The sequence below is a fragment of the Saccopteryx leptura genome, chromosome 2 (assembly GCF_036850995.1).
Source record: "Saccopteryx leptura isolate mSacLep1 chromosome 2, mSacLep1_pri_phased_curated, whole genome shotgun sequence".
NCBI lineage: Eukaryota > Metazoa > Chordata > Mammalia > Chiroptera > Emballonuridae > Saccopteryx > Saccopteryx leptura.
Window position 1 is genome coordinate 154,520,248 of NC_089504.1, and position 16,550 is coordinate 154,536,797.

At 43.1% G+C, this 16,550-nt stretch overlaps 1 protein-coding gene across 1 annotated transcript in view; it reads left to right on the forward strand.

Moving 5' to 3' along the window:
• Nucleotides 1-16,550, forward strand: part of TPH2 (tryptophan hydroxylase 2) — a 128,500-nt gene that overhangs the window by 6,531 nt on the left and 105,419 nt on the right. Inside the window, exons 4-5 of the mRNA XM_066365807.1 lie at nt 63-163; nt 5,811-5,878. Coding sequence (XP_066221904.1) covers nt 63-163; nt 5,811-5,878 — 169 coding nt within the window. The remainder of the gene's footprint in view (nt 1-62; nt 164-5,810; nt 5,879-16,550) is intronic.

The window sequence follows — 16,550 nt, forward strand, 5'->3', positions numbered from 1 at the left end:
TGCAAAAGGGGAGACACAATCTGTGAGCTAACGTTTTTGATCCCACACTGTGTTTTCAACAGAACTAGAGGATGTGCCCTGGTTCCCCCGGAAGATTTCTGAATTAGACAAATGCTCTCACAGAGTTCTCATGTATGGTTCTGAGCTCGATGCTGATCACCCAGTAAGTGTCCTGTAAAATTCATTCCACCCGCGCTCTTCCAGCTCCACCTGCGTGCCAGGCAGTGTGAGCTGTTCTGTGCTGTAATGCTTTATTTTAGAGCAATTTATTATTTATTCCTCATAACTGAGAGAAAACTTTCAAATGATAAAGCTTCCCTGTAAATATGTGTTGGCTGGAAGCAGGTTAGAGAGATGGCATTTTCACAAAGCATTCATTTTTTAAAGGCTTGAATAGAAGAGGGGATTCTAAACCTTGGAGAATATTTCTGTAGAATTAGACAGCCTGAAATATACTTGCAGATGGTAACCCTTGGAAAAATGATGAACTGAAATTGATCACTCTTTTGGGAAACTAGGGGGGACTTGGCATTACGGGGCTCAGAGAGAGAATAAAATTCTCATTGCTATTTTCCTTGACTGGAAGTAGTTAGGAATAGAGTGATGTAGTGGACTTCAGTCTCAATGGAAAGGCAGAGGGTTTTAGAACGAGGCCGTGATGGAAAACGCATCTCTTCCCACATCTACCCGGAATCTATTTACCACCATCTCTCCCCTACTCCAATAAAAATGACCACCTTGAAAGAAATATAATATGTAGGTTAAGCATTTTCCATTATTCCTTCCCTCCCCTGTTACAATAGTTTTTATTTAACACAAGAGACCTGGAACTTCTTTATGGTCAGAATGAAGTACAGTTAATAGTCTGGGAGAAATAAGCAATGTCCTCATTCATTACAAGCATCCCCCCCACTCCCATCCCATGCCCCTTGTCTATAAACAGGCAGCAGATGAAAGGGAAAAACCCAAGCATATCAGTCATGCTTACAGGAGAGTTTGTGGTCTGAGGGTAATGGCTAATAGATATTTATTGTATTTAAATGGAGGAAATCTGGAAGTCTGGTAGCAGAACTATACACAGCGGTTCTCTAAGAGTTGTCGCGGGACCAGCGGCATCAGCAACACCCAGAAGCTTGTGTTTAATTAACAAGCCCACACTTAAGTTTGAGAACTCTGCTTTAAAGAAAACTATGACAACTTCAATATGAAGAAAACTTTTAATCAAACCAGTCATTTGCATAATATACCAATTCAAGCTAATTTATAACATATAATTCATACAAATAGTCAAACAGATCTAATTCACTTGTATTATTTTTTTAAAAAGCTAAATTCATCTAAAGACACAGTATGCCATATTTGACATCATAGATTAAAATTTCAGAATAATTCACAGTAATTCACATGTAATGCTCCTGAACATTAGAAAAACACTCAAAATTGCCTGACCTGTGGTGGCGCAGTGGATAAAGCATTGACCTGGAATGCTGAGGTTGCCGGTTCAAAACCCTGGGCTTGCCTGGTCAAGGCACATATGGGAGTTGAGGCTTCCTGCTCCTCCCCCCTTCTCTCTCTCTGTCTCTGTCTCTCTCTCTCTCTCCTCTAAAATGAATAAATAAAAATAATTAAAAAAAAATTGCCTTCAGTAATCACCCATTTGTCATCTTCCCCTTCCCACCTTAAAAGGAGTCAGAATTAGCACAGAAGTCTGATTTAAGGGATTAGCAGAGACCAGTTGTTAACCTACAGGATGAACTTGGGCAAGTCCCTCCACCTCTGTACCCTAAATTCCGTACGTAAAAAAGTGAAAATAAAATTCTTATTGCCTCAAAGGGGCATTTGAAAAGCCTAGTTAATAAAACAAGTGGAAAACATTTTGGCAAGAGTAAATACTTAATTCAGAAATGGAAATGCTGTCTTGAATCATCTTAATCAATACCTGGACAGTAAAGGATTTCTTGCTAACCTATTTCCAAATGCTCCCCTTAGTCTAGTTTGGAAATTACTAACCTGGAGAAAGGGAGTGGAACAACCTTGGTGGAACAACCACAGGAACCACTGACCTTGCTGTGAAAAAAATGCATTCAATACCCAGTGTACATTGTTGTCCTGGGCTTAATATTGTTTCATTATTTCTAATGATACCCACCTTATGATACCTCTTCTTATTTTCTTTGCAGCCACTTTAAATAATTACAAGTACTTAGCAATCTCCTACCTCACTCATTTTTTTTTACCACACATATTTCTTTTATAAGCACACCAAATGTTCATTATGCAAAATTTGATATTAGCAAGTTTATTTATTTATTTATTTATTTATTTATTTATTTATTTATTTATTTATTTAACAAGAGAGACAGAGAGAGGGACAGATAGACCCATCAGAAAGGAAGGGAGAGAGATGAGAAGCATCAGTTCTTTGTTGTGGCACTTTAGTTGTTCATTGATTGCTTTCTCCTATGTGCTTTGACCAGGAGGCTACAGTTGAGCCAGTGACCCTTTGATCAAGCCAGCAACCTTGAGCTCAAGCCAGTGTCCTTGGGCTTCAAGCCAGCGACCTTTGTACACAAGCCAGTGACCATGGGGTTATGTGTATGATCCCACACTCAAGCTGGTGACCTCGGGGTTTTAAACTTGAGTCCTCTGGGTTCTCTGCGTCCAGGTTGATGCTCTACCCACTGCGCCACCACCTTGTCAGGCAGCAAGTTTATTTTTTTATGTTATTATTTGATGAGGATGGAAATATTGTCTAAAGCCCTTTTGTGCTTCAGAATAATCCCAGTCCAGAGAGGAGTTATTGTAAGAGGATGGACCCCCTAGTGCTGGGATGACTCACAGGAGGCTTGGAGTTTGAGCCAGGCTGTTGAGGCTCCCTAGAAAGGGTTAAATAGCTATCTTGGTCAGTACCTCTCAAACTTTAATGGACAAAAAAATCACCTGGAATGTTATCTCAAAATGCAGAAGCGGGTCCTGAAAGTCTAGAGAGCTTCCTAGCACTTCTAGAGAGCTCCCATTTGAGTCTTACGCCAAAGGTCTGGGCACACACTTTGAGTAGCAAGGATCTAGACTGGGAGCGTCTTTCAAAGTGTGGTTCAAGGTCCACCCATAAGGTGCTGGTTAATGAGCTGTAACTTTTGAGAGCTAATGTCATAGCTCAATGACCCTCAGCCTAGCTTCCCATTCAAATAATTTGTGGGGAATTAAAATATACTGACACCAGGGTCTCATTTCAGAGTGTTTAAATCAGAACATCTGGGAATGGGAATGTGCCTAGGTTTGGAGTAGTATTTAAACTCCCCAAGTGATTCTAAAATTCCACCAGGGTTGACTTATTTGGGTTAGCTACTTGAGTACCAACATATATTTAGCTGAGCACTTCAGGGTGCTGGCCTGGTCTTCAGTTTTCTCTGATTTAAATAGGGAGAGGACAGGTGGGTGTCCAGCAGATATTTTCCGGGTGCTAGCACTGCCAGATTTAGCAAATAAATGTATATAGGAGGCTCAGTTGAATTCTAATTTTAGGTAAACAACAAATAACTTTTTTCTTAGAAATACGCCCCAAATACAGAAGTGTCCTGTGTTTTCTTGGGTAGCTTTACCCCTGGTTTCAGTGCAGAATGGATGGAATGCCATGTCTCTATGCTCGCTAGTGTAGCCAGCATCCCTGCTTTATTTTGCTGGTGCTTGGTCCAGTCCTGGAAGCTTTGGATTGCCCACATTTGTGTAATCACCGCCACAGTAGGCTAATGAGGCATGATGTGTAAATCACTCTCTCCATGCCTGGAGAAGGTGCAGGTGTTTACTGAGGAGAGACAATTGAGATTCTTCAGGAAGCCCAGCAGATTACGATGCTGTTACCATGGTGTCCGGTTTGGCAGGAACTGGGGAACAGATGCTGTGCTTTTCACATGACTGTTTTCCTTCCGTCACAGCCTGCTTTCTTTCTGAGTAATAAAGGTGCTCAGATGTCTTCAGTTGAACCATCCCAGGGTGCCTGGTGTTACCAGTGAGTGTAGACACTCATACGCTCTGGTAAGATCATATGTACCTTCACAGCAGGAGTCCCCTTTTTAGGTTACAAACCTATTTGTGGATGTGGTAACTATGGTCCCCAAATTTTGTATACACATTTTAATGCTTCGCAAACCTACCTGAACTCCATTTTAAAAGCTCCTGACTCTAGCAAAAGGATGAAAGTGCTAGCTTCTAGGGCAGGAAACTTCATTTCTGCAGGGTGTGTGGTGTCCTCAGGGCACCTCTCTCTCTCTCTCTCTCTCCCTGTTAGCAACTTTCTTGGCCTTCATGAGAGCAAGGCTGTTGGCAATGGAAGCCCTTTATTTCTGTCCAGCAGACTGTCCTGCGAAGGCTTGTGGCCTGAAGGCCACTTCGCTTTCAGCCAGGGCGAGAACCGAAAGATATTCTGTGAGTTTGGGTTCCTGTTGAGCAGCCCGCCCCGCGAACATGCTGCACGGGGCTCCTCTCAAGCCTACCCTGAGCCAGCAGCTGGCTCCCTGCCTGGCCTCCTTCTCACACTAGCCACTGCTTTCTCGTTATCTTTTGGAGCTGCAGCAGTAGAGAGTTAAATTGAAACAATTTCTTCTGGGCTTCCAGCAGTTTGAAGCAACAACCCCTGGAAAAAATCTATTATCTGAAAGTATTCAGAGAGAAGGAAAACAGGAAGCCTGTTGACAAGAGGAGAGGTTCTTGAACAAACCAAGAACTCCTCTCCGAAGGGCTCCACTTCACTGAAGAATGACAGGATGTTTCATTCCCAAGTGTTATGATGAGGGATAAAAGTCTGGAAGTTGCCACAGACTAATCAGAATCATAGGGACCCAGAGTGGAATGGAGCACCCTGCGATCTTGTGCATGAATCCCTTAAAATTGATTTTGCATTGTGTGGCTACACTCAGAAAATACAGCAAAACCTCTCTAAGTCACACTAATTTGGGAGTTTGGTAATTATTGTGAGTGACAGAGTTTTTAATAAATGCACATTTATTGGTCATTTAGACAACACAATACATTTAGGGTAATTTACCAAATAACCAGGTGAAAGGGACCTGTTTTCATGGAAAGGGTAAGATTAATTGGTGATGAAGATTGATTATGTGTAAATGAAAACCAAAGGATATTGTTCACATTATCAATTTGCTTAACTAAGCCATTGTGCCTACTTAATGGTAAGGTAAACTTTAGCCTGAATTCCCAAATATCCCAAATTAGTACAGTCCCAATTAAATGAGGTTTCACTGTAAGCACAATTTGCTTCTGCCTGTGTCATTAAGATGGTCATACAAAGATGAAAATTTGCATCTCTTTTTCTGATTAATTGAGAGGCGGGGGGAGGCAGACATACAGGCTCCCGCATGTGCCCTGACCAGCATCCACCTGGCAAGCCCCCTACCGGGTGATGCTCTGTCCATTTGGGGCTGCTGCTTTGTTGCTTGGCAACCAAGCTATTTTTGCAACTGACAGGAGGCCATGGAGCCCTCCTCAGTGCCTGGGGCCAACTTACTCAAACCATTCAAGCCATGGCTGCAAGAGGGGAAGAGAGAGAGAGAGAGAGAGAAAGAAAGAAGCGGGGGAGGGGTGGAGAAGCAGGTGATTGCTTCACCTGTGTGCCCTGACTAGGAATTGAACCCAGGACATCCACACAATGAGCCAACATTCTACCACTGAGTCAATTGGCCAGGGCAAAAACTTGCATTTGAATTGACTACTCAACACTGCGATGATTTTCTTTTAGGCTTTCTGCAGCTAATTTTTTGGCGTTCTGTTAGATAACAATCTCTTTTCTGTTTAAGGGGTTTAAGGACAATGTCTACCGACAGAGAAGGAAATATTTTGTGGATTTGGCCATGAGTTATAAATAGTAAGTACTGCATAACTCTTTATTGCCACCATTGGCTGGCTAGTTAGAAAAAACACACGCTGTGTTAAACAGATTTGTCCTCTCTTTATTTCTACTTTTCCAAAGGCAGACACGAACCATTTTAAACACTGACTCTCCGTAGGCTTTAAATGCCAACACTGATGTTTGACATCTGGGTATAATTGTAAAAGAATGAGACCTGAGACCTCTGGGCTGCATGTCAAGTGCTACATTTTCACCATTGTGTTCACAGCTCCATTAAGGCAAGGAGCCATGTTTGTCTTCTCTGCAGGGCCCAGAATATGTAATGTATTTTAATTTTACTTTCGATGTGACTTTTTAGTAACCTCCTTCAATGTCTACCTTCCCCTGTGAAAACAGAGAATTCAGCAAGAATGGTGAAAGGGCTCATGTAATCAGCCACAATGAAAAGAAATGGCTTGCTTTATGTGGAAGGGGAAACTTCCTGTGAATTGGAGAGTTTATGGAAGAGTTTCATACCCAATCCTGCATGAGTGTTGGGATGAAATTGAAGAACCTCAGGATTAGGGTGAAGACAGTGCATTGTGCCTGGTCTTAAGTGGTAGCAACAGACAATCATGTAGTGTGCTGACTGCAGGCCATGTCTAGAAAAATGGAGTATACGTTAGGCCTCTGTTTATTCTGCTCACACTAATAAAACTTATAGCATTACGATGCTGTCTTTACCTTGTTTGGTATATAGTCAGCCACATAAATCTTGTCATTAGAGCAAAATATAAATCCATAATTGGTAGGAAAGATTATTTCTTATTTTAGTTGAGACTAGGTGAGAAACTTGACTGTGGGGCAAGTTTGCCCTTGTTGAGAATTTAGGACATTATATGCATTATATAAGGTATCAGTGTGTCCTCCCTCCCTCCTTCCCTCCCTTCCCTCCCTCCCTTCCTTCCTTCCTTCCTTCCTTCCTTCCTTCCTTCCTTCCTTCCTTCCTTCCTTCCTTCCTTCTTTCCTTCCTTCAGAATAGAACACACAGCTACTTAAAGCAAAAAAGAGAGGATTTCATATCATACCACTTATTGGGCCCATCATGTGCTCATTTCTAATTTCCCATGATGCATTGGTTCTCTTCCCTTCCTCCTCCTAAGCCACATGCATCCTTCATTCTTCCTGTACTGTTTTCAGTCTTGAAAACCTTGAATACTTGGCATGTGCTTTTTCCACATGTGTCTACTCCATTTTCATCTTCTCTGTCCCACAGAGCTTCTTGACCCTTTTCAGATTACTGTGACTTTCTATCCCCCAACAATGTCAGAGTGCTGATGCTTGTCCTGTCCCAAGCCCAACCTCATGTCCCCTTTGACCCTCAGTACATCGCTCTCTAACCCTGTCTTCCAATGTTTCCTAGTCATGTTGCCAAAATAGCACTCTGATGGCCCAAGCTCAGTTTTTCACGTCAGGCCTTAATACGTGGCTGTGAGTGTTAAAGATAAGTTCCCCTTGGTTCACAGACCTTCTCTGTGGAACCAGGACCTACCTGCATAGATGGGTCCTTAGCATCTATGTGGTGTGGGCAGGACAAGCATCTGGGACCTGTGGGAACACAGTAAAACCTCAGTGCTTGGCAGTCTTTTTCTTTACATAAAAGGTAGATAAAAATATATTATATGTAGATACTACATGTCATATATTATATTTAAGAACAATATTATATATAATATATTTTAATATATAAATGCATGTATGTGCTATATAAAGGATTTTGTTAGCACAGTGATCAAGGAACTAGCTCACATGTTATTTGTTTCTTCTTGACAGAGCCCAAAACTGGACAAAAACAAGTTCATACTGTGATGACCCTAATAGTATATGTGAGTCAACCAGTTTTAAGAAGCATTGATATGGGGAATCTTTTGGTTTTATTATTTTTACTTATTTACTTTTTAACAAGACAGAGAGAGAGAGAGAGAGAGAGAGAGAGAGAGAGACAGACAGGCCGACAGGGACAAACTGGAAGGGAGAAAGATGAGAAGCGTCAACTTATAGTTGTGTACCTTAGTTGTTTATTGATTGCTTTCTCAAAGTGCCTTGACCAGGGAGCTACAGCAGAGTGAGTGACTCCTTGTTCAAGCCAGTGACTTTGGGCTCAATCCAGCAACCTTGGGATCAAGCCAGTGACCATGAGGTCATGTCTATGATTCCACACTCAAGCCTGTGACCCTGCGCTCAAGTTGGTGAGCCTGCGCTCAAGCTGGTGACCTTGGAGTTTTGAATCTGGGTCTTGGGCATCCAAGGCCAATACTTAATCCACTGTGCCACCTCCTGGTCAGGTGTGAGCGTTTTGGTTTTAAAGGAAACATGCTCATACAGAGAGGGGAGGAAAAGAGTGCATGGTTGAAATGAGGGAGGGTGAGGCTCGCAAAGTATTCAGTTTGCATTTGCCATTTTCCCTTAGCTCTTAGCTAAAGAAGGGATTGAGGTATGGGGCTTATGGGAAACAGAAGTAAAAACTGGAGGTTGGAAGTAGGAGAGATTTTATACAAAGGAGAGTTGGATGAAGCGAGAGCGTTCCAGGATGTGGCCCCAGTTTATGGAGCAGGGCCATGCTGAGGTTCAAGGGCACAGGAGGCCAAGGTGGGCAGGATGCCGGCAAGGTGTCATTTTATAGGGAGAAGCTTCTCTCAGACGGCTCCCAAACTCTCCCAGTCATCATGACACCAGAGAGGCCAAATTAGAACCTGAAGTTTATCTTGTGATTATAAGTCAAAGCAAAGGGTATTTCACTGAGAGACTTTGGGGTCCAGGGACATTAAAATCCCCTCCCTGGACAGTGCTAGTGCAGCTCACTACACAGCGTAACAAAGTGATCAGAAACCGGGCCATTGGAGCCAGTCTGAGGCTTGCATCCTGACTTCACTGCTTCGTAGCTGAGTGAGCAGCATCACGGTGCCTCAGTCTCTCCATCTGGGAAGTGTGTCTAACACTAGGACCCTCCTCAGGGGCTGCAGTAAGGGTAATAAAAGAGAAAGCATGGTTGTGCTTAGTACAGTGCCTGGCTCATGACTGTGATCATAACTGCCAGTTATTAACCCATCCTCCCCCTTTTCCCTTTTTACTGACTGTCTTCATTTTCCAGCTGACCTATTGTTTAATTCTTTAGCTGTGTTAACACCATTGTTTTTGCTGGCGCCTTAACAAATACTGTCGTTCAAATGTCCCTGGCAGCAATTCTTGGAATAAAACTCCTTCAGTTCCCATTTAAAGCCTGTGGTATATGCTAATGATTTTTGTGCTGACCAACACCCTTCATTATGGAGAAATTTCTTAGAAAGCCATCGTATTCCCGTGTGTGTGTGTGTGTGTGTGTGTGTGTGTGTGTGTGTGTGTGAAGCTGCTGAAATCCAGGTAAGAGATTGCCGGTGGCCTGGGGGGCTTCTTGTGTGTGGACAGAACGAGGAAGGTGCCTCACCAGGAGTGCTTAAGTCTGGAGAACACGAACCCAGGACTTGTGGAATGTAGGGAGAAAAGGGTCATTTTTAATGCCCTTCCTGTCATCACTGCTGTGGCTTCTACAGGTATAAGTTTGGGGATGTGTATGTATATGTGTGTGTGTGTGTGTGTGTAAATACACGTGTGGTTACAAGCTGAGGGCAGGACTCCAGCTTGTTTCTGGTGCTGGTGGGGGAGGGCACAGGGACTAGCAAGTCCCAGTGGCCTGGGTCACTGTCTCCTGTTTGCTGTGCAGTAAGTAAGGTTTGCTTTTATTTTACAACAAGAACAATAATAATAAAGCTACAGCTTCTAATTGAATAGGTCTTTTTCTAATGCTAATTAATGCCTTTCTGAGTGAGCAAAGGAAACCATGTCAATACAATAATTACTTAAAATAAACTCATTGGAGTGGTTTCTGGCAGTGTGCCATGATAGATTTCCAAACCAGAGTTTGAACCACCGGTTTGGGAAGCAGATTACTGAAAATTGGGGTGGCCCTGGAAAATGCCGACATGCAATGTCCCTGCAAACATCGGTTAGAGATAAAGTTTGAGACCATTTTGACCTGGGAGACCAGTTCAGTTCCCTGGTGATAGTTCCCTGAGGCTTTCAGGACACTGAGAAGTCAAGTATGTGGTCAGAAATATAGACAAAGATGCAGTGAAGATGTGTGGGGTTGCCGCAGGGATTGGCAGGATGTAATCTGAAGTGTCTAAAGGGAAGGGGAAGGCAAAGATATGCAATACAGAATAATATCTATTGAATCCACAGCCAGGAAGCCCTCTGGGGAATTTGTGTTGAATACTATATTTTCTGTGATTGTCTTGAAAGGATAAAGTAGGGGAAGAATCAACACACGCAGAGAAAAATGAAACAATTCCACTCTCAGCAGGCTCAAAGTCTGTATAACTGTGAACCTGAAAGAGGAGAGGGAACAGGGACTTGGCAGTATAGTGAGAATTGTCGATAGGTGCCACTCAGGTGAGTTTCTGATTGACAGCGCTTCCGAGAAACATGATTGATTGCCCAGAGGCCCACTGCCGCCTGCAATCATGCCTGCACTTTGTGGTTATGAGTGTCAGGAAGACCTAATTGCCTCACCAGCAACAGCAGAGGAAACATTCATTAGTGGAAATATCATTCTTCATAGAAGACCTGAGAATGGAGGCTCTGGATTGAGAGGGCACTATTTTAAAATCACGTGTGAGGAATGCGGCTCACAGCCTGACCTCCCTAACGCAAGTAAAATAAATTCTAGTATAAACAAAAAAAGAAGCACCCCGTGATTTGATCGTGTCAATCACACATAGACTTGCAGTCCTTGGCAATGGACGTGTGTGGGGTGGGGTGGGGGCGGATGGCACGAGGAGGAGGCCATGGTGACTGTGATGTCGTAGCTCTAAGGTTTGTCTGATACTCTCCAGTTTTCTGTTGTTGGCACCTTCATATTTTAACCTTGGCATGAGCTTTCCTGCATTTCTGTGGGTTTCACAGTTGCTATATTGTTGGGGAAAAATTAGTAATACATTTTTTCAAGTGACTAGAAATAAACAAATTTTTCTTTGGGGGCTATTATAATGATTATTCCTCAACAATATGCATGCATATTTAATTTAATTATATTTGCAGAGGGGGTGGTGGTAGTTATTTCAATCCATCTTGCTCTCTTGGAAAGAGGCCCCGAGCTCTGACTTTAATATGCCACTCTTGTTTGCTTAAATTGATTTTGAATATTACCGTGATTGTGTTTTGTTATGAATGTAGTTTCTCCTGGTTGAAATTAAGGTGGTACATGAATCTCATGTTCTTCTCATGGGGCCACTTCCTTTTTGCTTTCCTGATTTATATTTTTCAGTCCACGGAATCTGAAATGCAAATAAGTAAAAGCAAATGTTGGTGGGTAAGGTAGACAAGGGGGTTGCAACATGTCATAATTTGTTGCAATTAATGTCGGAAAATTCCCTAATATGCCAAGAACACTAATTTAATGTTGAATTTAGGGATCCACGTGGTTCCTTAACATTTTTCAACCTCAGTTTTCTTCTCTGTAAAATAAGGATACTAGTACCTCTCTCCCTCTCCCTCTCCCTTGGGAGTATTTTAAAGATTAAATGAAATCAACAGAGCATTGCTGTACAATGTACTTTACCATTATCTTTGTCAAAACAATAATCAACAACTCTAGACCTAAAGCCTGGGGTTTACTCAGACCCCTGACCTGCTTGTAGGGCCTCAGTTGCTTTCTCCAGTTTCTCTTTTAATCTGAGAGGCAGTGTGTGGAGTGGTTAAGAGTTGTGGACGTTAGAGCTGGACTACCTGAGGTGAATTCTAGCCTTACCACTCACCTTTGGAGGGACCTCTGTGAGTTTTATGTGTTCCTTGCCGCAGTTTCCTTATCTGTAAAATGGGGATAATATACTACTACTTTATCGGATTATTTTAAGGATTAAATGAGCTAATATGTTAATAACACATAGCACGCTATATAGGAAGTGCCATTTAAGATTTGCTAATATTTTTATAACATTAGTGTTCTGACTTCAATCGATTTCTCCTTTTTATCTATCATCATGCTCCAAATCTTTTTATTATCTTTTGGTTAATACCCTTCTCCAACTGCCTTGGACAAGACTTTCTTTAAGCCTTGAATTCTGTTTGATTTTTACATTGAATTAGTTATTGCTACATAACAAATTACCCCAAACTTGAGCAGTTTAGAACAACAAACATTTATTATTTCACAAAGTTTCTTGGATCAGTAATTAAGGTCAGGCTTAGCTGGATGGTTCTGGGTCAGGGTTTTGTACGAGGCTGCAGTCCAAATGTTGACTAGGGAAGTGGTCACGTGAAGGCTTGACTGGGGCTGGAAGATATGTTTCCAACATGGTCACTCACAGGGCTGGTGGCAGGAGGCCACAGTTTCTCACAACGTTGGCCTGTCCACTGGTCTTCCTGAGTGCTCTCAAGATATAACCTGGCTTTCCTCAAATCAAATAATCCATAGAAAACAAGGTAAAATCCACTTAACCTCAAAAGTTACATACTGTCACTCCTGATGAATTTTATTGGTTTTGTAGTCCAACCCTGATACGCTGTCTGAAGGAATTATAGCTGTGCATGAATACCAGAAAGTGAGGTTCACTGGGGTCTGTCTTAGAAATTAGCTAACTCCTACATTTAACTGATGCTTAGTATTACTCCTTCAGACCCTCCCTAAGTGCCCTACCACGATGTTCATGCACTGTCTATAGAGCCGGTCTACGGAAAGCAGGGTGGCGCAGTGTAGCAGATTGTGTGGCCGGATGTATAGGTGCTGGAGCTTGACAGAACAGGATTGGAATTCCTGCTCTACTTACAAGCTCTGTGGCCCTGAGCACTGGCCTAGTCTCTCCTAGTCTTAGCACACTCATCTTAAAACAGGCACAGTATCTACCTTGTATCATTGGCAGGATCAGCAATGATTCCAGAGCCTAGATGCTGACTGGTACAAACTGGGGTTGATTCTGTGATAATGTGATTATTATCATCATGTGCTACATTGCTAATGGTTCCTTGATTTCATAAGCTCATTTAAAATGGACTTTTTTTTTTTTTTTTTTTTTTTTAGTGAGCAAGCGAGAGAGATATATATAGAAAGAGACAGGGATAGACAGGAAGGGAGAGAGATGAGAAGCATCAGCTCATAGTTGTGGCACCTTAGTTGTTCATTGATTGCTTTCTCATACGTGCCTGACTAATGTCTTGTCCTCCAGCCAAGACAGTGACCCCTTGCTCAAGCCAATGATGTTGCGCTTCAAGCCTGTGAACTTTAGGCTCAAGCCAGTGACCTCAGGGTTTTGAACTTGGGTCCTCAGTGTCCTAAGTTGATGGTCTATCCACTGCACCACTGCCTGGTCAGGCTAAAATTGCTAAAGGACGTTAAAGAGTGTGTGAATTAAGGAATTTTTGGCTCCATGGTGGGCTGGGTTAAAGGGCTTTTCAAAAAATGTGTGTGTGTGTGTGTGTGTGTGTGTGTTTGTATGTGTGTAAAACATGCACACAGCTTGCTTCTTTAATCTGGAAAAGTGACTTCTGTGCAACCTTCTCAGGTCAGAGAGTCGCAGCCAGCATTAGCGGGTACAGCGTGGAGCTGGGCTGCATTGCAAGCACCCCTGAATGGCTGATTCTCACCATCAGAGGATCTCTTACTTAGCCGGATCTCTTATGTGGGCAGCTTCAGCTTCCTTTTGTTAAATTCTGGCATGTGCTGGACACCATGTTAAACACATTGCTCATATTCTCTCATTTATCCTCACAATAAGCCGTGGAGACAGGTGGTGTTATTGTACTCATTATGAAGGGGAGAAAACTGAGGTTCAGAGCCATTAAGAGACTTACTACAGACGGCATGGCTGATTGTGTCACCTACATAAACACCAGTTGTTAATACTTTAATTTCTCTGAAATTGAGCAGTAAACTGAACAGTAGAACAAAAGTAAATATTTGTTGTCCTGGGTTAACTTCCCAGCTGACCAGAATAGTTTCTCAATAAGATCACTGTCAGGGATTTGCAGTATGCCTCTTTGATAGAAGCTAAATATCTCCTTAGCTCAAAAAGTCACATCTTTTCTTTTCTTTCTTTGTTCCTTTCTTTTCGCTTGAAAGTGGCTGTTATACTTCCACTGGCCATAGGTGTTTTCATACACAAGTTGAAAATAACAGTGACACAACTAAATAAGTGACTTGGAATTTTTAAAAGTCATTCTTTTTACAGAATTCTCAGCATATTTGAAATGCATAATTCTTTTATGTATTTAATGCACTTAAGGTTTTATGGAGCCAGGACTCAAACCAGCCCTGTCTGCCTGGGAGGCTGTGAGTGGCCCCTTGCAGAGCGCCCAGGACTCCTGCCGGGCCCGCCTGGCAGCGCCCGCCTCCCCTTGGGCAGTCCGTGTGCTCTCCACCCTCAAGCCAGGGTCCTGCTCCTGCTGGAAGCCTGGCCCCCGTGGGGCAGATTACGGATGGAAATAAACACAGCTGGGCTGAGGCTTGAAAAACAATTGCTAGAAATTTGTCTTTCTCTGGCTTTTTCTAGTTGCTAGCCTATTTATTTCTTGATTTTTTTGATTTACAAAATTACACCCTTTGAGATTCATTTGCTCAGAGGGTAGGTATACAGCTAAACAGACTCTAAAACAAAACAGCCCCAAATGGAGGCTAGTGTATTTGAAAAGTGCAATCAGCAGCCCAGCAGGCACAGCCAATTTGGGTGAGCTTGTGAATATTCTACTCAGCTCCATTAGAGACAGAGAAACCTCTCATCCCACATGGAATGGTGATGAGATACTAACCTCTTCTCCCCATCAACACAGAGAAGGGCCCCCAATACCACATGTTGTCAAAATGAAGCCTTCTGGGACTGAGGGTCAGTAATATGCCATGCATTTTAAATTATGGAATGGATGTGCCTTGGAATAAAGGTCTTGGGCTTCTAATTAAAAAAATAGATTTTAGAGAGAAAGGAAGGGAGACAAAAGAATCATTGATCTGTTTCTGTATCTGCCCTGACTGAGGATCAAACCCACAACCTTTGTGTCTCCGGACGAGGCCCTAACCAACTGTTTAGTCAGGGCCAGCGGCTTACTTCTCAGGTCTTAGTTTCCTCTTTCTTGCTAGATGGCTCAGCAGGAGTCAGTGATTGGTTTACAAAGAAAAGGAAGGAGATGGATGATCAGAGACAAATATAGGCTCCCTCGAGGAGAAGTGTTTGGCAGATATAGGGTAGAGCTGTTTGCTGCTCTGCCTCTTACCTCCTGATGCCCAATGTTAAAAAAACCTACCACAGTTGCCCTGGTGGGTGGGATAGCTCAGTTTGTTAGAGCATAGTCCCCATGTGCCAAGGTTGCAGGTTTGATCCGTGGTCAGGGCACATGCCAGAATGAACCAATAAATGCATAAATAAGTGGAACAACAAATTGATCTCCCTCTCTCTCTCTCAAATCAATAAATAAATTAACAAAAGAAACTTTCACAATTGAAGAGTTTTCTGAAAGAAAGGTTTATTGAGCCGTGTTCTAGCAGGAAGGACCAGGTGCTGGGGCATGCAGTCTAAGCCACCAGCAGCCGGGCACTGTGGGGCAGGCAGCATGTCCCCTGTCCTGGAGCTGATGGGCGCTTTCATACATTCCGTTTTGGGGAAGAAAGGTGTAAGTTGTTTGGAAAGAAAGTACGTTGGCTACAGATCAGAGGTGTGGGAAAAGGTGACGTGGGGGCAGTTCTAGGGCAGGTGGGATCTAGTGGTCGGCAGTAGACGCCTGGAAGTTAATTAAAAATTCCCACAAACATTCAGGAATGTGAGCTGTCTTTGGTGAGTGGTCCCACATCTATTAACTGGTTAACAGTTCTTTTTTTTTTTTTGTATTTTTATGAAGTTGGAAATGGGGAGGCAGTCAGATAGACTCCCGTATGTGCCCTACCGGGATCCCCCCCCCTGGCATGCCCACCAGGGGACGATGCTCTGCCCATCTGGAGCACTGCTCTGTTGCATCCAGAGCCATTCTAGCACCTGAGGCAGAGGCCATAGAGCCATCCTTAGCGCCCGGGCCAACTTTGCTCCAATGGAGCCTTGGCTGCAGGAGGGGAAGAGAGAGACAGAGAGGAAGGAGAGGGGGAGGGGTGGAGAAGCAGATGGGCGCTTCTCCTGTGTGCCCTGGCTGGGAATTGAACCCAGGACTCCTGCACGCCAGGCTGACGCTCTACCACTGAGCCAAACAGCCAGGGCCTGGTTAACAGTTCTTGTGTCTTTCTCTCACTCTCCAGCCTACAGTGATTTCATGTAGGACATCTCAGGAGTTTTCTCTTGACCCCACTTCTGTACCTATTGGGGTTTCCCTCCTCCCAGGTGGCCATGATGATTTAGCTTTTGTCTGAGCTGCTGGATTACCATGGCTGAGCTTTTCCTGGGAGGCATTTGCAATTATTGCAACTTGCAGAAAATAACTGGGGTGGCTCCGTCTCTCCACCTTTCCAGAAATTTCCGTTGACCGTAGCATTTCTCATTTCATGCGAGAAGAGGCATGATTTATGGGACCTGTTTGGTTTCAGAATGTAGCTTAAAGGAATACATTACTAACAGGGACCTGAATGCTACATTACCTATTTTTAGATAGGCGAATCTTAATTGGAAACAAAACAAATAGAAGGCAGAGGAAGAATGAAAGG